Here is a 27,236-nt window from a genome sequence, read left to right on the forward strand (position 1 = left end):
AGGACCTAAGCAGTTGCTTGCAATATTCATGGGCAGGGAAAAAAATGAATCTGAAAACTGAAAATATGCAAAGACAGAGTATACTCTTTGCTGACTTTAGCTGATTCATTGACCCCAACCATAAATCCATCTGCACCACCACGACCTACGCTGGATCAGGTCCAGTGTCAGGGATACAGCATGCATTGGAGCAAAATACTGAAGGTTTTTTTGTAGCTGTGTTCATTTGATCAAGCTTTGACTCTTAATCCGTATGCAACAGTCATACAAATTACATTTTAAAATGTCAAAATCCCCTGCAGAGTATTTTCACTGTCCTTGCAAACAGGTACACTTGCAAACAGCTTAGCACTATTAAAGTAGCGTACTTGAGTACAATTCAACACCAAGACACAAGCAGCAGGAAAGTTTCTTTTGGTGCTTGAATAAAACAGATGAGCAAATGGAAGCTCTCGCGCTCATATAGAATGGTTGTCCTCATTGAAAGGCCCCATCTGTCCTGGTTTGAGTGACACAGGACTAATTTCCCTTCTAATGCTTGGGAAAACAGCGCTTTTAGAAGACTCTAGTGTCTGAATTTGTGAAAATATTCACTTTATAGCTAGCTATGGTATTTGGTTTTCAAGGTCTCAGTGCTTTCCAGTTCGCCAGGTGCAGGGATGAGGAGGAGCAAGACCCGGGCACTTGACCCAATCTGGCCAACAGGATTATTTCATACCATGAACATCACATTCAATATAAATTAGAAAGTTTGCTGAGAAGCCCTCTTTTTTCTTGATGACTGCGATCGTGAGAATTTCTTGCCCTGGTGCCGGAGCCCTGAGCCCTTCCCTTCTTCCCAAAGCCACAGTGTCCCACGTTTGCTGTCCCCTGCTGGGAATGCACAGCTTCCTGCTGATAGAATTGGCTGAGTACCAGCCTTGTATGTTTTATATTGGTATTGGGATCAATGTTGGTTCTTTGGTGTTATTAATGTTAATTATGTAGTCTTATTGTATTAAATCTGTTTCTATTTAAACCCTCGGGTTTCCTTGGTTTTTTCCCTGATTCCCCTTACCAAACGGGGAGGGGTCATCAGGTGATAGAATAATTGTCTAAACAACAAGAAATTGTTGTGGTTTCTCAAACCGTAACACCATTCTAATCTGGGTGGCAAGGTTCCCCTAAGAAAACAGGGAACTCTGATGTTGCTAACAGTGTTTCTTGCAGCTTGTGCTGGGATGGCATGGCTACACATCATCGTCAGTTCAGGCTAGAAACTATATAGCACAACTCCTTCACTACTGCAAAAACTGAACTACATGTGCTGGCTACAAGACTTCCAAAATGTTTTTAAAAGGGTAAAACAAAAATTGCAATCCAAGGAAACAATTTCTTTGCATATTTTTACTAAGGATGAAAATGGAGGCTATGTGCATTAGCTTACTCACCTGTCATTAAAAAAGCTGGCCCTGATGAATGAGTAAAAATTCTGTGCTAATAAAAAATAAGGCATATTTTACATTGAATAAAGGTGTATTTTGTACCCCAATGACAGATAAAGATATAAAGTGGAAATTATTGTTTCCCAGGGCCTAGACGCCTTTCTAAGGACCTTACCATGACTAGAATTTCGTAAGCAGAGAGATATTTCAAGTACTGAATTAATCACAAGAGTATTTTCTTATTATTTGCAGTATTGCCTACATTAAGCATAGAGAAGCATATGGACTGCTACAGATGCCGATAATATTATGGAAGAAACATCTGGAAAGAATTCAAGAGTAAGCATTGCGAACTGGGGTCTTACAATTATATCTGAAACATGCAGACACACAGTCTGAGCTCCCTTCAGTGAGGCACATCACATTTTACATTTCATGAATAGTACTTGAGTGACGGATGGACATTTTAGAAAAAGGCCAAAGCATTCCTCTGGCAAGCCCTAGCTCCCTAAATAAGACCTTTTCCAAACCTTTTTCTTTCCTTCAGCCTGCAGTATTTTCAGAGCTTGTATTTTGCTGCTTCCTCCCACATTTGGCGACCCTCTCTGGCACAGAAAACGAAAGCTGAAGTTTGTCTTGCTCAACTTCTTTTGATTAAAATAAGAGGAGCACGGATACCTGAACAAGCTTCTGCAAGGCGAGCTGTATGAACTAGTATTACAAGAGCTACTCTGTGACTGCTCACACGCCTGCTGTTTTGCTGGGGTGTGCTGCATCATGTCTACCGCTGCGGTATATGCTCACGAGCACTGGATTCGGAGCAGCTGGCTTGCTGCAAGGACAAGGTTTGCAGAAACCATTCATACAACCAAAGCCTCAAGCTCTTACTATTGATTAGGCAGGGTTGGCAAGTGGTTAGGTTTATAAAACTAGCTTTAAATTCCAATTCATATACTTGTCTATAGAAAGATATATCAGAAACTGGTAGTAGCACGGAGATAAACACGAAACCCAAATGAAGTTCTGCAGATTGTAACAGATTCAAAAGGAAGGACTGCACAGTGACTTTCTTCTTGTTCCTTTTTTATTCTGTGCTTCTTCCTGTCAAACAGTTAAGTTCTCACTTCCATTAGCATGTACACTAAAAACAACCATTACAGATATAAACTGAGAAGAAGCTACACCAATACCATGCAACAGTTTTCAAAAGGCCACAGGCATTGCCTCCTGAAATGGTAAAACTGCCTCATCTTTCCAGTTTATGAGCACAAATAGTCAGTATGCATGCCAACAAATGCTGTCAATCTAGTACTAAAGCTTACTGAAACCACAACTTCTTTTGAAGTTAATGGGCCGCATTCTGTATTTCACTATAAATTGTGAGGTGCAGAGCAGAAAGAGAAAAAGTTATTACAGAAAACTTTATTAAAGTCAGTGTTGCCTTTCCAGTGAAACAATTAAGCAAAGGATTTTTTCTTCACATTAAAAATAGTATCAGAAAAGGGTTAAGTAACTGAAGTGACGTAAATCTAGCTTACAAACTCAAACCTTCCAAGGCTCAGATGTACTTTATAACACAGAAATGAACCTTTCCACACTGCAGTAGAGCAGACATAGACCCTGCCTGCAGCTCAGTCCTCATTTAAGAGCATTTGATGGCTCAAGAAAGTGACAACAGAAGATAACTGTCCCAAGCACTAATTCAGCAGTTTAAATCTCTCCTGCACCGGCCATGGGCAAAAATGCAGTGCTCCCATGTAAAACTACCTGATCTTGGGTCCAGTCTTACTGGGCAGATCACAGAGCAGACTGGACTCATGCAGCATCTTTTCTCACCATTAAAACAGGAAAATGGCAACAGAGAAAAGCTCTAAAGCACATTGCAACCGAGTTCCAGCTATTGCTAAAACAGTTTGAAACAGAGAAAAGCACTAAAGAATCAGCATAAGCAGAACACAGGAATGCTGCAGCACGCCAATGGCGATGCTGAAATGCCTAAAGTACAGTGCGTAGATGAGAGTTTTGCCGAAGGGGAAGAACACCTCAGCAGGCAGGGAGACACCCCCCAACGTAAAATTTCTCACTGGAAAAATCTGAGAGACTTGCCTTAGCTGAGCGTAAAACCAATGCCTCTTGTGACAGTATTTTACATATTCTGAGTGTTCTAGTTTTAAGTTACTACAAGAATTTTCTTTCACAACCTTTATAAAACTTCAAAATAAAAATGACATTTAAAATACAAGCTTTTATATTGATATAAAGCATGAGCCACAGGATTTAGGTCCAGACTGCCAGCACTTACATACAAGTGCCTTGATTTGAGCTGGGGGTCTAGATCTCATTACAGTTAATGGAGATTTAATCAGCTGCTGAGTAAGACCACGGCTGTTGGGCTGAACAGCTCTCCATCAACAAACTGGCCGTCTAATGCCAGGGAAACTGGGGCACTGCTGCGGATGGGTAAACCTGCAGCCAAATGCCAGCCACGCGTTCAGTAGCCTGCAATACTCTGTTCAGCTTCAACTCTGCAGTTCTGCAAGCGATACACAGAGCAAGGAAAGGCAACCCGACATAAAGCCAGAAAGTTCTAACAAAGGCGTATTTACTCATCCCGAACTGGTGCTTCGCTTCAGAGCTCCTGTTTGCGAGACAGATGATCATTCAGAGTCACCAAGCACTTCAGTTCACTCTCTACCACCGGCTCATTGAGCTGATATGTAAGCCCTACTATGTTTGATAAGGCAACAAAATTTCTAAACGTTTTCTAGCAATAGTTACACAAGTATTTAAGTATGAGAAGGGAAACAAAAGCTGCAAATCAAAACCACAGCTCTTTTTTCCACAGCCAGCCAGCCGATACACTGCAATGGCCCTTACTAGCACCTGGATTCGGAGGTTCAGTGCTCCCATCACTACACGTGTGAGCTACTGCTGCTTTTCTGGGACAAGGAAAAAGAAATTCTAACTTTATCTGGCCGCTAAGCAGCTCCAAACAGTTAAAAAACCATAAGGAGGATGACAGTCAAAGGCTGCTGTAAATCTGCTGTTGCTATGAAGTGTGAAGTTGCACCCTATCATCTCCCCAGCGCCAAGCCTGACTGAAGAGGACTCTGCCTATCGCCACCTTGATCCTCCTCAGCCTGCTAAGTTTATTGCTTGTACAGTTCTCCATAAAGTCACATCAGTGAAACGAGTCAAGTTTTTAAAAACAAAACCCTGGCCTTGTCTTTTGAAATGGCAGTTTCTCGACTGTGGTTTACAGCATAGCATCACAAACAACTGCAGGACCACTGCCGAGAGGCAGGGAGATGCAGTGTGCAGGAGGGATGCAGCACCTGGGCATGGGTGCTGGGAGTCTCCTAAAACACTTTCTCCATCAGAGAATACACTACTGAAAGCACACCGCTGAAAGTTAGCTTGCTTTTAGAAAGTAAATAGGCACTGGATGCTTTTTCCTGCAGAGAATCTCATTGATTTCAGTGGGGCCACGTTGCTGAGCAAAATGATGCAAGATGGAGCAAACTGTGAGAAGCAACAAATTACATCTGGTCAGACTGACATATAACACGTATCCTTTTAGTAACCTCATATTATTCACAGAATCATAGAATGTGTTGGGTTGGAAGGGACCTTTAAAGGCCATCTAGTCCAACCCCCCTGCAGTAAGCAGGGACATCTTCAACTACATCAGGTTGCTCAGAGCCTCATCAAGCCTGGCCTTGAATGTCTCCAGGGATGGGGCCTTCACCACCTCTCTGGGCAACCTGTGCCAGTGTCTCACCACCCTCACTGTAAAGAACTTCTTCCTAACGTCTAATCTAAACCTACCCTGCTCTAGTTTAAAACCATTGCCCCTCGGCCTATTGCTACATACCCTTGCCAAGTCCTTTTCCGCAGGGCTGCTCTCTATCACATCATCCCCCAGCCTGTACTAATAATGAGGATTGTCCCGACCCAAGTGTAGGACCTTGCACTTGGCCTTGTTGAACTTCATAAGCTTTGCTCGGGTCCACCTCTCCAGCTCGTCCAGGTCCCTCTGGATGGCATCCCGTCCCTCAGGCACATCGACCGCACCACTCAGCTTAGTGTTGTTGGCAAACTTGCTGAGGGTGCACTTGATCCCACTGTCAGTGTCATTGATGAAGATACTGAACAGCACCGGTCCCAGTACGGATCCCTGAGGGACACCACTTGTCACCCCTCTCCATCTGGACATCGAGCCATTGACCACTACCCTCTGGATGCAACATTCCAGCCACTTCTTTATCCACCGAACAGTCCACCCATCAAATCTGTATCTCTCCAAGTTAGAGAGAAAGATGTTGTGGGGGACTATGTCAAAGGCCTTGCAGAAGTCCAGATAGATGATATCCGCAGCTCTTCCCTTTTACGCTGATTCCTCTCTAAACTCATGATTTATTTCACATACTCATATATTCACTGTTTGCTATGAGGAAGAAATAATGCATAATTACATACAGTTCTCTTATTTGATGAGGTTTATTATTTTTTGAGAAATTTCCACCAAAGTTGTACCTGCAGACCACCTTTTTTTGATGAAGTCTTTTTCTTATACAAAAACCCTGCTTTCCGTTGAGTATATTTTGTTAAGCATGAAAAATTCAGCCATCTGAAAAATTTTAGTTGTGAACCAAAAACTACTTCAATGCAGAAACGCTGCTGAGATGTCTCCCTGGGGTATAGCTTGAGATGCCTTGTATCCCCACTTTGTTCTACAGTTCACAGTTTAGCTTAGCTCCAAAAGACCAGATTTTCCTTGTCACCAAGATTTTGCCATGTTCCCTACCTTGTCTATGAAGTAATCTTGTGCCCAAGCTTCCAGAGAAATGCTCTTTCAAATCACTACATCTCACCACCTTTACAGACTATACCCCAATAACGGCCTTTGTAGATTTGCGCACACGAATCGTGTGACTGTTTACAGAGGATACTCTCTGTGCAGTGTGCTCACCTGAGGTTTTATAGACAAGCACTGGGCAGGTCATGATCTGCTTGCTGTGGACACCCATCCAGTGGGGCTTTACTCTCATCACCTGGCTCCTGGCTCCACCATGGAGTTTGCCACTTAAAAATAACTCTCAAACTCAAAGACAGATGGATGGGCATGGACATAGCTGCAGAACATGCGACCTTCAGTGAGCATGCCTAGGATTTTAAGAAGTGTTTATGCAACTTCACCAGTCCCAGAAAACTAGTTGGTAGGGTCAAGACGACGAAGACATTGGGGAAATAATGAGAAAGACTGAGTTACAAACATCCATTTGGATTTCCCACTCTGAATAAGACAAAATGAGGCCAGTGCATGGGATGTGATGTTCTCTCACACAAAAGATTATCAGAAATAATTTTTCCCTTCTTTAGCGTAGAAGAGCACCAATGACTTCCCCTTTGAGAATTCAACCTAATGTTAAAGCACTTCTCAATTCCTGTAGCCTTCCTAGCAATGAAACAGGATGAAAAAAAAATTTCCTCTTCTCAGCAAGACATTACCCACAACTGGAATGTTTTCGTGAGAAGTTAAGTAATTATTTGAGGCCAAAAAATTTAAAACTAATGTGTGCAGAAAAATATATCAAAAGGAGAATGACAAAAATAATAAAGTATCATGGAACAAGGTAAGGATACAGTTAAAAAAAATGCACGTATATTAATGTCCCAAAACAGTTACTCTGCTCACAGGAACCACCCTAACACCATACTGCAGTGCCACCAGGGACTAAGACAGAGGGTAATAATAATCCTGTTCTAATGCTTCTGACCCAAATGGTATCACACTCATGGCCTTTCCACATTCCTCACAATTTTTCTTGGATGTTCCTACCAGGCTCAGGAGGGTGCTAGACAGCACACTGCAACAAAGCACTGAGAGGCTGGAAATAACACCTTGGATTATACATATAATCCACACAGATGAGCCTGTTCAGATACCAGGAGTTTTCCTGCCTGTGCAATCCTGCGCCCTGAATTTAAGCACGTCTTTTCCAGGCTGGGACTGTGAACCTTTGGGAAAGCTCAGTGGAAATTCACAGGGCTTAGGCATACTGGAGGACTGACTGCTGGACACTACAGAGCAATGCATTCTTTCAAATGTAAATGGACAAAACACGGTCATAAGTGTCAGGGAAATGTAAAAAAAAAAAAGAAAAGAAAAAAAAAGAATATGAAAATTTGGGCCTCCTTACCCGTCATACAGTCTTTGTTCTGTGTCAAAGGGTTCTATTTGCTTCCTTCACTGGCACAAACAAAATTATTCCCATTAGCCCCAAGGAGAGGTGACAGCTAGCTACGCAAGCGAGAGATGGATTCTGTTCTGCATCACACAAAATCAACAAAATAGTCAAATGTGTTCTAGCTCAACAACTGTCTTCATTTTTTTTTATTTGCACTAACAGCAATGATGACGTGATAGAAGTCAAATGAACGTTACACGATTACCATGTTGGGTGGTTGGGAGAAGTCCCTGGCATGAAGCTGGGAAATTTATTTGGTGAATGTTATTGAAAATATTATAAAAGAAGTGGAAATGTCAATTTTGTATAATTACCTTTCAGCATCCCACTGTCCTAGCTTCTGAAAGGTCCTATCCATTTACATTAAGGGGATTTAAAGGAAAGTAAAACGTCTTCCTTCAATAGAGATGCTGACTACTTGAGACAAGACCGGACGAACAATACATAACCTTCCTCCTGTATGTTTGATTTGGCATACACAGTTCACAAGAATAGTTCCAACTTAATATACTTTATAAATTTTTCATCAGACTAATTATGACTTGATGAAACAGCAGAGCTATTTTAATTAAAAAATAATTAAAATATCGTAATCTGAAAACCTTGGCATTTCTCGTCTATTTTGCAAGAACACGGAGGTTGCAAACACACAGTCTTTTCAAAAAATTATGTTGCAACACTCCCATACTTCTGATACTTGTTAAAGAATGGTGCTGCTATTTTTTTGGGGGGGTAATCATTTGTCCGTTTACAACTTTGAACAAAAAAAAATAAATCTTTTAACCTTTGTCAAAAAGTACAGGAAAGAACGAATTGGATCAAATATAAATAAAAGCACTAGTATTGGAAACAAAATACTTAACTGCGGTAAAAATTTTTAAACTAAAATTAAAATAATTTTAAAGTTAAAAAATAAAAGTGCCCATCAATTAAGATTTTTTTAACTGGAACGCTTTTTCCCTGTATAAAATAATACGTATCTAAATCTCTCCATGGAACTTGTATGTATCTTTGATATCACAGAATCACAGACTGGTTTGGGTTGGAAGGGACCTTTAAAGATTACCTAGTCCAACCCCCCTGCCATAGTCAGGGACACCTTTCACTAGGACGACGTTGTTCAAAGCCCCATCCAACCTGACTTTGAACACTTCCAGTAACGGAGCAAGGATGTATATCATCAGAGCAAGTTATCCAAATGTAACTAATGCAATATATTTATTGCACTGTCTTGTTATTGCTATGCTACTTTAGGAAAAAAAAAATAAAAAAGCATTCCTCTGCTATTTCCCAGTGATATAAAGACAAAACAAAGCTGTCATGACTTAAAGTGGCTGGAATGACAGATGATTTCACCTTGCCTCTGAAGCCAGCAGACGGCCTGACACCAATCGCAGGGGAAGAATCGGAGGTTTATCACTGGAATTACAGCCACCCCCACACTACATCTAAGCAATGAAAAAAGCCAATCAATAACCTGCATGTTCACTACGGGTATCATGCAACCCTCCGTTCATGCAATAAAAAGCAATAGCAGAGAAACCAACCATTCGATATCTCACCTTGCTATCTTGTCACTGCAGGACATGGTAAGCAGCCTTTCTCCTTGCAATACACCATCCCACGTCTGGATAGTGGTAGTAGAGCGCACAGGGATGGTCCCTTCCCCAGATTCTATTTTTGTCCGTAGCTGTCCTCTCGCTTTGCGGTTTGGATGCCTGTCCCCTTGATCTAAATGACAAAAATCACTTACCATCAGCTGAGAAATAGTCTCAAGGTGTTTTACAGATAGCATTAACAAGAAGAGTTGATTAAAGCTATTTGTCTGCATAACGGCTGGCTTGCATAAAAATTTCTATTGCTCCTTGCAAATTAGCTACAGCATCAGGTGTCTCTCACAATTACTGTCTTCTAAAACACACTTGCAATTAAACCAAGCTTTCCATGAATGAGTAATATGCAGCAGATAGCTCTTCAATTCTGTTCTGTGCGTTACAGCGTTAGAATAAAGTTAATGGACAGATCAAGAAAGGGGCAGGCAGACAATCACAGTTAAAAGATGGAAATAACGTTAGTTCTGCACAAATACTTGCAGACTCACTGGCTTATCTCGGCTAGCATTCAGCCTCTTCAAGACCACATGGTGCAGCAGTCTATACTTAACTTCTACCATACAGCTCAGGTTTTTTTTTTGGAGAGATCTTTGTCTAACAGACATCTACACTAAAGGGAAAGAAGACACCTAAATTTTAACTGTGCCTTGTACGTGCTCAAAGAATACTTTAAACTGCCTTGCTTGAGTAGGGCTGCTGTCATACCCTCTTGTGCTGCTTCGTGTGGTGAGAAAATCCTAGCATCGCCACAAGGAGATGTGCTGATATAGAGATGAAACTGCACATTCTCCTTCAGCTTAAACCCGCCTCGCTCCGATTTGATAAAAATGGATTTTTGTTGATCTTCTTTATTGCTGAAACAGAGAACAAAGCTAGAGTCAAAACTGACATTAACACATAAATAACCATAAGATGGGCAGTCTTAATAGGCATTAAAAACAAACATAGGATGTCTGGAAATTTTATAGTATAAATCTAACAGTTATTCAAAATAACAAAAGACCATCGAGACAAAAAGTAGAAAGCCCTTGACATCCCCAGATGTCAAGAACTTTCAGGCACTTACGAGCAAATGAAACATCACCACCCTTTAGCACACTTGAGATTATTTTGATTTACATATTTACAGTTTACAAAATGATTCACAACTATTTTTTTCTGTCCTCCCCTCTCATGATTGGCACCTAACTGAATACAGGTTTTGTTAAAGTCAAACTTTAAGGCAAAGGGCCTGGGTTTTCAATTAAACATCCTAATGCAACAGGACAAGTGTTTCACATTGAAATAATTAAGACAGCTGTTTTACACAGACACCTTTTCAGCTCCCTGTGATCAGCTCATTTTCCTTTTTCCTCCAGCTTACCTTAGATAAAGCTCAAGTTGTGTATATAGAAATTTAAGCAGGCACCGACGAGATACAATTTCCGCATGACAATCATTTAATGCAAGACCACGATCACTCATGTATTCACCATTGATGCATTTTGTTCCTGTAGAAACACTTATTACTAGTGCATCTTTCACATCTGTACCTGCAAAACAAAATTTCAGGAGGAAGATGAAATCAAAATCACAAAAAACCTAGCAAGTGATCTTCCTGCAGAACCCAAACAATGCTCCTGGTTTTTTTGTGCTTGCTTCTTTTGAAAAAAAATATATCTTTTTTCTTCTGATATTTTCTTTAAAGCAAAAGATTCACTCAGCCATACCCTTCCCATACCAGTATGGCCTATGGTTCTTGTGAGTTCTTCATGGTGGAGTTCAGATGAGTTAGAAATTGAAAACCTGCAGAGAAAAATTGCTGCTTCAGGAAGAGCTATTAAAGCCTGAGCTGCAAATACAGTGTTTTTGTCCTGAGCCCCAGGCAGCCAGCCAGCTTCCAGCATGTACCCTCTGGCCGCCTATGCAGATTGTCACAGCAACTTTAGGAATCTGAAAGGCACTGATTTATTAAAACAGCAACACGTTACGGAAGGGTATTAAGGGAACAACAGGAAAGGTAAGACTAGGGAATGAAGTAGTTGAAATGCTTAAACCACTGTAAAGCTTATCCGCAGTATAGTGCTTCTAGAAGTGTAGTTCTTGGTATTAAATGGTTCCATATAATAGAATTAAAGAAATATTTCGTGTATTTTCTACACAGAGAAATGCCTTTATCGCACACAAAAAAAAAGGTCAGCGGCGGCGTGAAGAATTCAGAAAGGCAGGTCAAAATGTCGCATCCCTCTAGCAAAACACTCAGAAGAAAAGAGCCCCAACAAGCCACGCTAATTCCGCTGAAGCTCTTGAGGCCAAGAGGCAGAGGCAGAAAGAGGCCAAGCCCTGCCAAATGCCTTCTGCCTTCTCCCTCCCACAGAATAGTTACTGCAGTATGACGAAGCAGGAAAAACCCCTTTCGACACACCCTAAGCACCTAGAGCGGAGGATCCTCCCATAACCACCTGGATGCATGATGGCAGTGCTGATACAAGGGGTGTAGCGAGGGAATTGGTAACTGAGTAATTAAAACGGTAATTGTGACGTGGGCTCTTTGAGCTCTCACTCCTGATGAAATATATGCCCTTTAAAAAAAAAATGAACCTGCAGCTAGCTGCCCCCTCCTGCCCGTGGGGCTGGAGGAGAAGCAACGAGCTGCAACACAAGGCTGCACAATGGGGTCATCTGACTCCAGGGCTTCCCCACACACGTATCCATGTAAAGACGGTTTCTAATTCTGTGTAAAGCTATTTTTTCAGTTAATCAAAATGTATTCCCACGTTAATTAAGTCTTAATTCTTCGGTCATGTAGCCCTTCTGGGAATTGTGGACACAGGACTGTAATTACAATTAAAACTTGTTCAAAACACAAAATATATTAAATAAAACTACAGGATGTTCTTCACAGTGCTTTGCATTTGGGCCTAGAACGGTGTTGGTACCACACCAATGTTTTGGCTGTCACTGAGCAGTGCTTGAGGAGTGTCAAGGCTTTCTCTCCAAACCTCCCAAAGGTCGGCGTGCTGGGAGTGGGCAAGAGACTGGGAGGGGACACAGCTGGGACTGCTGAGCCACAGTGACCAAGGGATATCCATAACCATGCATAACCACGTAACTCCATAACCATCCATAACTACATGCATGCCCGTGTCAGCTGCCAAAACATAAGCTACTCTTTTCAGATACTTTTACTAAAATGACAAAGCACTAAGAATAAAGTACAGGAAGAATAAGTTAGCAAAGTGCAAAACCTTAAAAACTTGGAAAGCAAGCAGAATTTCTTATATAATATGCCAAAAGCCAAGAATACCATCTGTGTGACCAATGTGGTGAAATTTATTTTAGATTTACTTCCAAAAAACTGCACAATTAATTTTAAAAGGTACATGTATTTTGTAGACCATGAGTTATCACAGATGTTTCAATCAGGCAGAAGACAGGAACTCTGTGGAAACAGAGGTATTTGCAGGTCATTTTTCTATAATTATCTTTAGCCAAGATTTAATTGCTATATTTAGTGCACTTCTTTGAAGATTAAATAGTATAAATATATTTCAATACTGGTTGACTGAAAAAAAAATAGTTTCCCAGAATGAAAACAGAGGACTCGTATTCAAGCAGTTAAAATAATACTTTTTTTTTTCCTTTACCTGTTGTCATGACAATTCCAGCAAGGACTTTTCTACGCGCATGTGGAGATGTGAAATTTTCTGTCAAATCACTGAATTTATCTACAACCAAGCGTGCAACAGCATCAGCTAAAACCTGTAGGATCACAGAGAAATGCCCATTAGAAAATTAAACAGAATCACAGAATGATAGGGGTTGGAAGGGACCTCTGGAGATCATCTAGTCCAACCCTCCTGCCAAAGCAAGTAATTTAAAAATTACAGCAGCATTACATTATAAAGATTTGCACTTTTAAATGATTTGATACAATAAATTAAATGAATGGACACTGAGGCATCAGCAGTATGTCAAGGAGACATCTAGGTCCAGTTTTCAGGCACGTTGAACACTCACAGCTCTTTATAAGTGGAAGCAGAGCTCTGTGTGCTCCACATCTATTAAAACAGGGTTAGATAGCCCTAAGCCAAGCATCAAAATACCTAATGCTCATGATCGTTATGAACATTTGAGGCTTAGGAGAACAACTGGATAGACAGATAAGTTTATGCTTTCATGCTCAAACCTCAAAACACATCATTTCAGTATGCTCACTATTGGACCTGACAATAAGATTGAAGTGCAAAAACTAGGCTCCTCAAATCAACATGTAAACCTTTTACAACAATCAAATTCATTATCTAGCTATTACACAGATAAGAACACATCTGTTTTAAACACTGGTTAAACACTTTATATTTCTTATTTTTACAAGACATATACAAATTTAGGAATAGAAAATGTCAATGTATAACCTAAATTAAACTATTTCAAAATTAGGAAAGGTTTATCTCTTTCACCTTCAGGAAAACTTGAACAATAACAGTCACAACCTCGTATCTTGCCAGCAAGGTTAGCAAGCAACATCAGCCATACTGTAAGGGGGGCTAAATTCTAATTTTAAAGCTTCAGTATACCAGTCCTGCTCTTGTTGAACGATGGTTCAGCTCAACACTGCAGCTAATGTCACCTGCTGTTTTTAAGGGAGCTGGAACTGTAACAGATAGAGGAGATGAGTCAGGATCGAGTTCTTGAATTTTCACCTGAAAAGAAACCGAAAACCAGGACAATCCATGCAACAGCATTGCTAGCAGAGCAACCAGTTCCCAAAGGAGCGGCTGAGAAAGACAAGCTACATGTTAGATGGCATGTCAGAGCCATCTACATGTTAGAGTGATCCCCAGGCTGGCAGGAGAGACAGGGCAGCCTGCCCCCACTCACCAGCACCGGCACCAGCAGCCAGAGAGGAGGAGTGGACAATCCCAGGAGGGAGCTCAGGTCCCTATCTCGAAGCACCAGGCATAAAGAGTTTGATCCAGTTGCCTGGGTACTGGCACCCAGCAGTACCTGAGATGTTCTGGAGCAATCACCTGGCCCACTGGCTGACACACCAGAAGGACACAGTGCCATGCAGTTGTCTTAGATACCCAAGAGCATCCAATATGGTAACCAACTACATCAAGCCCAAAAGGATGCTTGTGGCTGAGTCTTCTGCTTACAAACCGTCTTGGGGCTCTCACTAATGGAAGAAGGTCACCATTCTCACGACTTCAGAGGGCCCGAGGCAAATCAACATGGTTGATGGGCAGCAGTATACAGAGCTTGGGGGCACCCACTTAAAACCGTTCAAACTGTTGAACACAGTCAGTTCTAAAAAAAATCTGCCAGGGTCAAAAGAAAAGAAAGGAAAAAAGAAAAGAGGGTTTGAAGACTGCCAGCCTGATTCACCGCCATTTTCTTAACAATGCTCATGAGAACCGACAGCCTAGAAATAACGTGGAGGAGCTCTTAATGTTAACTTCCTTCTGGAAAAGCGTTAGCAGCCAAGGAAGCAATAATTAAAGCTCATGTGTCATGATTTTAGAGCTCAACAGCTTTTTCTAGAACCTGACTGGAGAGTGCAACCAGCAGCCAGTGGTGACTGAGGTCACATCTGCACCAAGCATTGGTCAATGTTTTGCAATTGCACAACATGTAGAGTCAGAAGACTCTCAACGTTGCAAATACAAATTTTCTCGATGCATTTGCATGGACTGCAACTCAGAAAATTTTATCAACAGATTGAGAAATTTTTCAGGAACGCAGTTTTGGTCAGAGGCTACAAACATGTCTGGTCAGGCACTGATTTTCAACTAAGGTATTTTTGCTGCTGGACCCAAAATTGTGTTACAATTTGTGATCTGACAGCACCATGACCACAAAGCACACACTCTGCATGTAATTGTGCTAGTACTCATCTAATGCAGAAAGCTGAGCTTTAAGGTAAATACACAAAAGAAAAATAATGAGCAACAGTTTTATTATCACCTTGGGTTTAGAAATGGGAAATTAATAAACCAAAGGCTTAAATAACTAACGTCCCTGTAGCCATGTCGGCAGATCACTGCAGGGACAAGAAATAGAGTCTCTATTCCAGTGTTTTATCCACAGGCTCACTGCATGATTATGGATCCTGCTTTCTAGCGGCAAGTTTTATACTCTCGTTTCTGTAATACATATATTTTTCTGCTCTACCTTACATTATGACATGCTGGACAGGAGAACATGGCTGGCAGCTGACAAGCTACCAGGCAATGTAAAACTGTGCTGAACCAGTGCTGAAGAAAAGTGAGCGTGATCACTGGTAACTGGAGGACACTTCTCCTACGCTGAGCTACACAAAAAACCAAAGTTCAATACATACCAGAAATGGTGATTCCAAAATGCCGAAGCAAAACTGATCAGTTGCCAAAGGTGAACACAGAGGAACCCTTCTTCCTGTAACACCAAACTACAGATCCTCAACCTGTCTAGCCAAATGGACACTGATCTACAGAGGTACGCAATCGTCCATTCCCTGTACGAACCAGGGCTGGCTTGAGGAAGTTCTCATCAAGAGGTGGGAACTGAAACTGCCAGGTGTTTCTGGGAAGAAACCCATGGTCAACTTATTTGCCAATATTGCTGACAAAAAGGCTACTTGAACAGTAATTGGTATGATGCTTGTATACAGTGTGGATACATTAGCTTTTTCCAAAAATATTATTCTTTTCACATAATAAACTAAGCAGAGGAAACTGTGGTGTTGGTATACAATCACAGAAACACAGAATGGTTTGGGTTGGAAGGGACCTTAAAGATCATCTACTTCCAACCCCCCTGCCATGGGCAGGGACACCTCCCACTAGACCAGGTTACTCAAAGCCACATTCAGCCTGGCCTTGAACACCTCCAGGGATGGGGCATCCACAACTTCCCTGGGCAACCTGTTCCAGGGTCTCACTACCCTCAAGCTAGAACATAGTGAGTCCCTCTGGGAAGGTGTAAGCTGGCACAGAAGGATGGGATGGGGCTGCCCCTCAAACAGCATGGAGCTAGGCTGCTGGTAAGGAAACCTAAAAACGCTTGAATGAACATGAAGCCAGACACTGGAGAGGGCTGATACGAAGGACGATGCAGAACTCAAGTGAGGCAAAACAACTGCTAGAGATGTGAACAATACAGGAGGAACTGTAGGGGAGGGGGGAAAAATAACTGCCAGGAAACAGGCAATTATATTAAAGATTGTTTTATTCTATTTGATATCCAAGTTGCATTACAACAGGTGGGTAGTGAGGAATAAACACTATTAGATGTCTACAGATTCAGTTACTACGGTTTTCATCTTTTATAAGAATACTCACCCAATAAATTAGAAGAATCACCCTTTTCTCCCAGGTGGTCTATTACATTAACATAGTCACTAAGAATATGGAAGAGATGGGAATAAGGCAAACCACTGCAGTGCCGGGAACAAGACTTAATGGCCTAAAATTATGTCCTTGCTGTCCCCACCTCGAAACCAAGGACTTGAAGCTGTGTCCACATCAAACCCAGGCCACTGACCGGCCTGGGTAGGGATCTTTCCTGACGCTACTCCCTTTCACATAAATAAATATTAATTGGAACAGAAATTGAACTTGTGTCTCACTTTCCCAGTGAATGCCCTAGCATCTGACACACAGTTTCTCTACCGCCGCTCCTGCATTAAATCATTATTCAAAGGTGGGTAATTCAGAAAAGGAAAGACCTAAAATAGCTGACAGCTTGCTCGTTAAGGCATGTGAGCTCAAAGCTATTTTGGGTGCGTTGTTCCTTTCTCTGTTGAAGTGACAGTGAATTCCCTTCTTTCCTACACATACAGACTGATTTTGGTTAATATAGTTCTTGCAGCAATGTTGTAGCGGAACTCCCCTGACCATCCATGTTTTAAAATATTCTGAAGCTGATGAGGTTCAGGTCTATCTGGATCTGAAGGAGGACCTTGGCAAGCCACAGAGACGACCCCAGATGAATGCTGATGAGGACCTGCATGGTAGAACCAAAGGCAGCAGGAGCAGGGGCACTGCATGAGCTGACAACACCCATCTCTCACTGGGGACCTGACCCAACACCTCCCAATCTTTTGTGCCCTCCTTGGATCTCCAGTGATCCTTCTCAAGCACAAATATTCTCCCTCAACTTTATTTCTTCTTACCTTCACAGGGCTTGTGTGAACTTTCACAAGCTGATGAGCAGCAGCAGTGCTCAAAAAAATCAAGGTCTATTACCTCTCCTCTGACAGTGACCAGCACATACGGTTCAGAGAAGGTACAAACATATCTGTGCTAATAAAACAGGGTAATTATTTTCTAGTGCTCCAAAGTTTCCTGTATTTATTTAAAGGAACTGCTACCTGGCAGTAGATTCACTCCCTGCTTATGCAAATGTATCTTTTATATTTCTGCCAATTCCATAGCAATTATTCCAACATGGTATTCATTAATTCCAACAAACACATCCGATATTATCTTTTTGCTAGGTTTGAAACCGTTACATTCTCATTCTCCTATGTACACTAAGCAGTCTACTGCAATAAACTGCCTAAAGCTCTTTAGCACCTCTGCAGAAGCAGCTTTCCCAGATCTATGATCATTTTCATCATTATTTTGTATCTTTCCTATATTTGAATACTTCTTTTATAGTTTTCTCCTGCCTTAGGTTGAACCGGGATTAACACAGCACTTCAAGTGAAAGTAGCCACTGCAGTACTGATTCTCACTCCATTCACAGAATCACAGAATTGCACGGGTTGGAAGGGACCTTCAGAGATCATTTAGTCCAATCCCCCTGCCAGAGCAGGTTCACCTAGAGCAGGCTGGACAGGAACTCATCCAGGTGGGTTTTGAATATCTCCAGAGACAGAGACTCCACAACCTCTCTGGACAACCTGTTCCAGTGCTCTGTTACCCTCAAAGGAAATAAGTTTTTCCTCACGTTGAGATGGAATTTTCTGTGTACTAGCTTGCGTCTGTTGCCCCTTGTCCTGTCACTGGGCACCACTGAAAAGAGCCTGGTCCCATCCTTCAGACACGCGCCCTTTAGCTATTTATAAGCACTGATAAGATCCCCTCCCCCAGGCTAAACAGGCCCAGGTCCTCAGCCTTTCCTCATAAGAGAGGGGTTCCAGTCCCTTGATCATCTTTGTAGCCGTTCGCTGGATGCTCTCCAGTAGTTCCCTGTCCTTCTTGAACCGGGGAGCCCAGAACTGGACACAGTACTCCAGATGTGGCCTCACCAGGGCAGAGCAGAGGGGGAGGATGACCTCCCTCAACCTGCTGGCCACGCTCTTCTTGATGCAGCCCAGGAGACCATTGGCCTTCTTGGCCACAAGGGCACATTGCTGGCTCGTGGTCAACTTGTTGTCCATCAGGACTCCCCGGTCTCTCTCTACAGAGCTGCTCTCCAGCAGGTCAGCCCCCAACCTGTACCGGTATATGGGGTTATTCCTCCCCAGGTGCAGCACCCTACACTTGCCCTTGTTGAATTTCATTAGGTTCCCCTCCGCCCAACTCTCTAGCTTGTCCAGGTCTCTCTGTATGGCGGCACAGCCTTCTGGTGTGTCACCCACTCCTCCCAGCTTTATATCATCGGCAAACTTGCTGAGGGTGCACTCTGTCCCCTCATCCAGGTCATTGAATATATTGAACAAGACCAGACCAATACCAGCCCCTGGGGAACACCACTAGTTACAGGCCTCCAACTGGCCTCTGAGCTCTGCCATTCAGCCAGTTCTCAATTCACCTCACTGTCCACTCACCTAACCCACACGTCCTAAGCTTACCCATGAGGATGTTACAGGAGACAGTGTCAAAAGCCTTGCTGAAGTCAAGGTAGGCAACATCCACTGCTCCCCCCTCATCTACCCAGCCAGTCATTCCATTGTAGAAGGCTATCAGATTGGGCAACCATGATTCCCCCTTGGTGAATCCATGCTGGCCACTCCTGATGACCTTCTTTTCTTCTACATGCTTAGAGATGACATCCAGGATGAGCTGTTCCAACACATTTCCAGGGAAGGAGGTAAGGCTGACGGGCCTGCAGTTTACTGGGTCCTCTTTCTTGCCCTTTTTGAAGACTGGTGTGACATTACCATTCCTCCAGTCCTCAGGCACCTTTCCTCTTCTCCATGACCTTTTGAAGATGATGGAGAGCAGCTTCACAATAACATCTGCTAGCTCCCCCAGCACTCGCGGGTCCCATCAGGGTCCATGGATTTCTGGGAGTCAAGTTTGCCTAAATGATCCCTAACCCAATCCTCCTCAATCAAGGGAGAGTCTTCCTTACTCCAGGCTCCATTCTCCTACCTCCAGGGTCTGGAGTTCCTGAGGGCCAGCCTTACCAATAAAGACTAAAGCAAAGAAGGCATTCAGTAACTCCGCCTTCTCTGCATTCTCCGTCACCAGGGCACTTACCTCATTCAGCAGCAGGCCCACATTTTCCCTGGTCTTCCTTTTACTCCTGATGCACCCGAAGAAGCCCTTCTTATTGTCCTTGACATCCCTTGCCAGGTTTAATTCCAAGCGGGCCTTAGCGTTCCTCATTGCATTCCTGCATATTCTGACAGCGCTCCTATATTTCTCCCAAGTGGACAGTCCCTTTTTCCAGATTCTGTAAACTTTGTTCTTCCATCTGAGTTTTTCCAGAAGCTCCCTGCTCATCCATGCAGGTTTCCTGCCTCCTTTGCCTGATTTCTTGGTCCTAGGGATGCACTTATCTTGAGCTTGGAGGAAGTGGTGCTTAAATATTAACCAGCTCTCTTGCACCCTCCTTCCTTCTAGAGCCTTAGCCCATAGGATTCCTCAAAGTAGGTCTTTGAAGAGGCCAACGTCAGCTCTCCTGAAGTTCAGGGTTGTAATTCTATTTTTTGCCCTGCTTCTTCCAGGCAGGATCCTGAACTCCACCATCTCATGGGCACTGCAGTCAAGGCTACCCCAGACCTTCACATCCCCAACCAGTCCTTCTTTGTTTGTCAGCACAAGCTCCAGCAGAGCACCTCTCCTCGTTGGTTCCTCCACCACCTGTGTCAAGAAGTTATCGTCAATGCTCTGCAGAAATCTTCAGGACTGTACATGCCTGGCCATGTTGCCTTTCCAGCAAATGTCAGGGTAGTTGAAGTCCCCCATGAAAACCAGGACCTGTGATCATGAGGCTATTTCCAGCTATCTGTAGAAGGCCTCATTGACTTCCTCCTCCTGCTCCAGTGGTCTGCAGTAAACACCCACAACAGCGTCTCCTATATTAGTTTGCGCCTTAGTTCTTACCCATAAGTTCTCAACACCCTCTTCATCCACCTCTAGGCAGAGCTGACTACATTCCAGTTGTTCTCTCACACAGAGCGGAACTCCACCGCCACGTCTTGCTGGCCTGTCTTTCCTAAAAAGTACATAGCTACCCATGACTGCATTCCAGTCATGCGAGCTATCCCACCATGCCTCCGTAATTGCAATGAGATCATGGCCCCATGGCCGCCCACAGATGTCTAGTTCTTCCTGTTCATTCCCTGTGCTGTGTGTGTTGCTGCACAGGCATTTCAGAGAGGCAGCTGAGCATGTGGGTTTCCCTGGAGGGGAGCAAGAGGATCCACCAGAGCCATTCACACCATTGAGCTGGCTGGCCTTCTGGATCTCATCTTGGGAGTCAGCTAAGGAACATTTGTCGCTGCTCTGGTTGGCCTGGCTTATTCCAGTCAGCTAAATTGGCATGAGCATTGCCACCCTGGACCCCACCCCCCAAGCCCTTCAGTTTAAAGCCTGCTTCACCAAGTTCACCATTCCTTCTGCTTTATGTTTTGTTTCAACGCCTGTCCACAGGCTAAATTGAATTTGCAACACAATTAGGTGAATGATTAAAAGTATTCTCTCTAGTGGATTTTTTAAAATTAATTTTATCTGCAGCTACACTGCTTATTTGTCTAGTGCAAGCTGCTTTCTGTCACAATAGTCCAGCTTTCACTAATCTAACTACTTTTAAGTGTCAATATTTACAATTCCAATACTGTGATTTCCACCTCTTTGTATCCTGACTAATTAGCTGTCTCTTTAAGTAAACAGCTTGAGGAAATCTGGGAAATATCATTATAAAGCTCATAGGGAGGTTTTCCTAACAGAGGCCATCAGTGACCTAAAGAGGATACCTCCACCAGCAGGTTCCTACCGTCTGACAGAAACAGTTTCCAACAGTAATGCCGGCAGCCTGGACCAGCAAACTTTACTGAAAGCCACCAAGTGCCTTAGGGCACACCAGGATGCATGCCGCACGTTCAAAACAAGATGAGACTCTTCTTCCCACAATACATACTTAAACAGTGGAACTTATTGCTACAAGGTGCGGTGGAAGCTAAAAGGTTACAGAAGTTTAGCAAAGGGTTGAATTTCATGGGGGAAAACAATAATCCATCAAGGACTTTCAGATAGAAAGAGATCATTTCTGTCTGAGAAAACCCTTGAGACACAGACTGCTGAAGGTTAGAAGCACTTACTAGGGAAGTACTGCTACCAATATGCCCTTTTCTCAGTTTTTTTCAGGCATTTGGTACTGGCCTGAGTACTACTTTTAGAGACAGCACCATCCCACCTTTGACAGAGACGCGAGACTCCTCATGGCCTTCCTTGGGAAACAGGGAGCATCTAAGGGGAAAGAAAAAAAGGAGAGAAAACAAGCTATCTCTGGGAGACTTCTCTCTGGGTGGTAAAGAGAAGAAATAGGGAAGTCCAAATAGAGCATCCGCTGCTCCTGAGATGTCCAAGGACGTCCTTGTCTCATGTCCTGAGATGCACAAGGTGTTGCTCAGTGGCCGGACTCATGCCATCGGTGGAGATGGCCTCAGCCAGCACCCGCACCCCTTGCAAACCCCTCGCTTCCCAGTGCTGGGGCTGCTGGCAGGGACGTGGCACTGAGGGCAGGATGATGTGCGAGAAGGAGCTTTTGCCTGGCCCAGCATGACTCTTGCTGTGGTCAAGTGCCCAACAATACTCTTTTTGCCAGAAATCAGATTTGGGCTTTGCACTAACAGTTTTTTAAAAACCTGGTCGTGTCGACTTCCACGCTTCATCTATAAACGCGTAACACCTTTGTTTTTAGAAGTCATTTAAAAGACTGTTCACATTTCGCTGTCTTCTCCAGTTCTCATCACCGACCAAATCTGCAGACCCATGACAAGCCACGCACTTAAAGTTTTTAATTATATTAATCTAAGTATGCTGAAAAATGCAGCTTTCTTCCACGAAAAAGAATAAAACTTGAAGGACACACGTTTTAGAGCCTTTGGTACATCTGTGACTTATTGCAGACTACAGGTCACCCCCTTGCGTCGAGGGGTGGGAAGTAAAGTGAGGGTGGCTATCAATTTACAAAGTGTAGCTAACCATAAAAATATTTTCTTTGTTTTGGAGAGGGAACTCCCTATAACGCAAGACTGACAACCTCTTCTATTTTAACACACTTGCTGCCAAGATAATAAATGCATGAGTGCTGATTTTTTCAGCAGGGCATTTTCACCCACTCTGAGGCACATGTCGAGTGACTTACTGGCTTTAACTCACTTTCCCAGCAAAGGGATTTGTCCCTCACAAAAGGTCCAGCTGTAAGCAAGCAGGTAAGCTTCCTTCACAGAGACTGGTTTTAAATGTATTAAACCCCCGGATCACACCTCGATAACCCACTCTACAGACCATAAAATTATACCTACATCCATTTTAGAAGCTGATTTCTGATGTCAACTGCCCTTCTGTACCATTTGATAGCTTACACTTGTATTTCTGCATTTAAATTCCCACGGAGCACCTGCAGCTACCAGGAGGTGTGGGATCATGGATATGCATTTCAGACGATATTCACCACCACCTCCAGAGCAGGGATCATCTCTTCTCGATTCTTTCCGCTATATCGCTTTTCCTCACCACACACCACAATTTAACACAACAGCTACTGACAGGCTTTGAACCTGCCACTCAGGCAGTCAATTCCAACATCTTCATCAGCACAACCGCACTGTACTTTTATTATTTCCACTGAGCACTTGGTATTTGGATTTTTCCTGCCATTGCATGTTTCTAGCTTCCATTTTTTTCCAGTCCAATCAGCATTTTATTTGGTCTATGATTTATAACAAATCCTATCTCCATTTACATCATTCCTGTACTCTCCAACGTTTGTGACTTTACCCCCTTCAAGATTATCTCCAAATTTAACATCTTTACACATCCTGAGTAAACACTCTGTAAAACATAAAACAACTCACAGAGTTAAAAAAAAAAAGATGATGATAAAGCAGGACCTGAAAACATCACAAATGCTTAAATCCCTTATTAATCATTAATAGATACCAGACTAAAATCACTTATATGTAACAGACCTGATAAAATTCCAAGAACTTGACAGCCAATTATAATTAAAAGCAGAGTAATACAACACGGCGAAGTGCAAAAGGACCACGATGTCCTGATGACAAGCTGATCAAAAGCCTCTGAATAAATAACCGACTTTGAATCAGGCCTACATGAGGCAGTAACAGCAACCTCCCCCCTCCCACCCAGTGTATTCGGCATTACTCCTAAAGCTCACTGGACCCTCCTCCACACCGCGTCAGCCTTTTTCAGTGCACACCTATAAGACAGGTGAAACGCAAGCTAGCCCTGGGCCATGCTTTGTTGTACACAATATGGGTATCAAGGTCAGTGCAGGAGCACTGCAAAAAATTAAAAATAGCGTTTGCGTGGGTTGCTTTTTTGTTGTTTTTTTTTAACACCGTACCCTGGGCTTGAATGCCCTGATCATCCCAGCAGCTCTGTGATAGCTACCTGGGTGAAAACCTGACAAAGGCAAGGAGCTCAGAAAAATACAACGCTGCCCAGCAGTCCATCAAAGTCTTGTGAAGAAAAGAGATCGTGCAAGCTGTTATACACTGGGCTGCTGGACGAAGAAACAACTTTATCCTCTTAGAATGACACCTCTTTCATGTCTCACCACATGCTCTCTCCCACTTCCCTATTCCAGTTCGAATTTTCACCATTTTGCTGATTCAAGAACTAATAGCACATAAATTACTGGCAGTGAAATTTTTTTGGTGTCGGGGGCCAAGTCTACTTTTAAAAGCACAGTAGAGAATGCAGTCTGCAATTACTGAATCTACTGAAGAAGTGATAACTACCTGAAATAGCATGAGCCTAGATTTGAAAATGAAGGAAACAGTCATCAATAATGCAATAATTGTGCGACATCAAAAAAGAAAGCATATAGGAATTTCTAAGAGATGCATATTGTCCATGCATTTTTGAGAAAAAATACTTAAAATAGTCACAACATCTACTTATACTCTTAAACCCCACATTAACAAATCAGACCAGTATCTTATAATTTTAATGAAATCTAAACCAATATTTTTGAGATAGAAAAGGTCAAAGCCTTGAAATTCTCATAATAAACAAATAGAAAGTTGCAAAAACATCACAGGTCAGTATTTAAATATAGATAGGCATGTAATAGCATTAAAAAGACCCAAGAGACACAGTAGAAAGAGGCTAGTTGAACAATCATTACCGTAGTTTGACTGGTGGGAAATACAAGCAAGCAAATAAGGGAGAATTTTTCTTCACTAAAAAACTTTAAAATTACTCCATTCTAGATACTTTAAATTTCTGGTCTATGTCTGGTATGTTTGATACTTTCCCTAGTTCATTAATTATTTGATTCAAACTATTCCTCATCCAGATTTACTTGCCTAAGTAACTTACATATACTTCTTAACTAATTTGATCAGAGCACAATGCTTTAGATGACAGCGATTTGGACAGACAGGTCTTGGATAGGTGCACTGCGAATGTGTTCTTTATTTAGACCCTGGAAATTCATGGCAACTGCCTCAGCCTCATTTAATCTGTCCTTGACTTACATTATTCAGCTCTGTTATTGCCAATAATTTCAGTTTGCAAAAGAGAACGATTTTCTTCTCTGCTAAAAACTGTTGTATCAAGTAATAATATTATTTAAAGCAGTAATTCTGACTTGAACTCCATCTAAGTCTTGCTGCCTAAGATGAGCAAGATGCAGTTCAACCTTTCCTCAGCACAAACCATAATCCAAGCTGGCACTGCACTGGGCTTGGTGCTCTCTTACATGACGTGATCAAGGCTGAAAGCATCAGCAACAAAGCCTCCCTCTGTCCAACAGAATACAAAGAGTTCGTGCAATTGTCAGAAACCGTAAGTGGATAAATCACCTAATACATATATACATACACACATATGTATATATTTATATGCATACACACATCTACAAAAGCAGAAGAAACAGCAGAAATGCTGTCTGAGCTAACTTAATACGCATGACTTGGATACTCTTGGTCATTACCCAAAGACATCAACAAAACCCAAAGGGCTTCTCACCTGTGGCAAGTGTAACTGGAGGCCCTCACTGGGAATGGGCTGTCGAGATGGGGTCTGGTCCAACTGCATGTTAAACAAGGATGCCAGGGCTGACTGAGCAGCCCGAGCTTTTGCCAGCTTTTTATTCCTTCCTGAGCCTTCAAAAGTCTGACCGTCCACTGCCACGGCCATGACAAAGTTTTTGGCGTGGCTCTCCCCGCTCTCCGAGAGAAACTCGTACTTCAGCCCTGGCCGTAGCTCATTGAGGATCATGACGGGGTTCTTCCCGCTGGCGGAGGGATAGGGCAACGGCGCAGGGAGAGGTGACTGGGACAGGCTGCTAGCTACAGCAGATGATGGCAAACTGTAGTCCCCGCTAGAGCTAAAGGACCCGTCCCCATTGGACCCCAGGTAAAAAGAAGCATCGGAAGGGACCGGCGTTTCAAAACCATTGAAAAGGGTGTCAGGGAAGTCCGCTTGGTCAGAGGTGAAGTCCGTGTTGACTGACAGAGTCCTCCCCATTGCCAGGTGGGCTTCCGAGGCATTGGGAAACTGGACGAAAGATCGTAGAGCCTTCTCAGCGGCATGAAGCTTGGCTTTCTTTTTTGTCGGGCCAGACCCCTCAAATACCTGCCCATTGACTTCGACTGCCATCACGAACATGGGGGCATGGACCGGCCCCGTCTGGGACAGGAGTTTGTACTGTAATCCAGGTTTAATCTCATTAAGTTGCATCAGGGCATTCTTTGGCAGAACAGGGCCGGGTGTTTTCTTCCTCTTCTTTGGGCGAAATTTGGAGTGGCCATTGTTGCCCTCCTCCAAAGGACGCTTTCTGCTGCTGCTGCCACCGCCATTGGAGAGCTGTGTCCCCTCCCCGGCACCTTGCCCACCGCTGTCCTTGGGGGGAACGTTGTCCACATTGCGGTTTTCTTTAACATCGGTGCTGCTCGAACCTGTGGTGCCCAGAAAGAGTAACTTACAATGCCTTCGTTGCAGGATCTTGTAAATGCAAAATTTATAGATTCCTTTATCTCTCTTTGTAACTGGTTAAGTGATGTGTGCTCACAGCTTAAAAGTTTTGCAATAGGATCAGAGATAATAATAACGCAATACAACCTCTCAATAATTGAAGAAGTAACATATCCAAGAATGATTTTCAAACTAGGCATTTGATACAATCATATAGCAATAAAACACTACAGGTTTGGGGTTTTTTTTGTTGGTTTTTTTTTCATTGAAATCATGCTGGAACAAAACTTTTACTCCTAAGTTATGTTAGGCCTGAAAAATGCTTTAAACCAGAAATATAAGTTATAGTAGCATACACTTATAAAACAAAGAACTACCACACTACCATTAGTAAAATAAAAATGGATGCTTAAGACCAGTACTAGAAGATGGATATTTAACGCTATTTTATTCTTATTTATGTTACATTATTTTTCTCACTAATTTTAATAAATAAATAAAACCCGAGCCCTGAAAAATTAGGCAGTTCTTTGGTAGCCACCTTGACTGATGAGTGTTTGAATGCTTTTGTTTCTCTTTAGCTATTCAGTATTGTCCAAATGCAATTATTTTTTGCGCTTTTTCTAGACTTTCATT

General features: G+C 42.7%; 1 protein-coding gene across 5 annotated transcripts in view; it reads right to left on the reverse strand.

Moving 5' to 3' along the window:
• ADARB1 (adenosine deaminase RNA specific B1) overlaps nt 1–27,236 on the reverse strand; it is a 90,912-nt gene that overhangs the window by 17,799 nt on the left and 45,877 nt on the right. For all 5 annotated transcript variants that reach the window (XM_054209371.1, XM_054209373.1, XM_054209374.1 and 2 more), the window contains 5 exons: nt 25,653–26,584; nt 12,915–13,029; nt 10,652–10,820; nt 9,994–10,142; nt 9,238–9,406 (listed from right to left, as the gene is read on the reverse strand). In XM_054209371.1, the coding sequence (XP_054065346.1) occupies nt 9,238–9,406; nt 9,994–10,142; nt 10,652–10,820; nt 12,915–13,029; nt 25,653–26,584 (1,534 nt within the window). The remainder of the gene's footprint in view (nt 1–9,237; nt 9,407–9,993; nt 10,143–10,651; nt 10,821–12,914; nt 13,030–25,652; nt 26,585–27,236) is intronic.

The sequence above is a fragment of the Rissa tridactyla genome, chromosome 7 (assembly GCF_028500815.1).
Source record: "Rissa tridactyla isolate bRisTri1 chromosome 7, bRisTri1.patW.cur.20221130, whole genome shotgun sequence".
Lineage (NCBI taxonomy): Eukaryota > Metazoa > Chordata > Aves > Charadriiformes > Laridae > Rissa > Rissa tridactyla.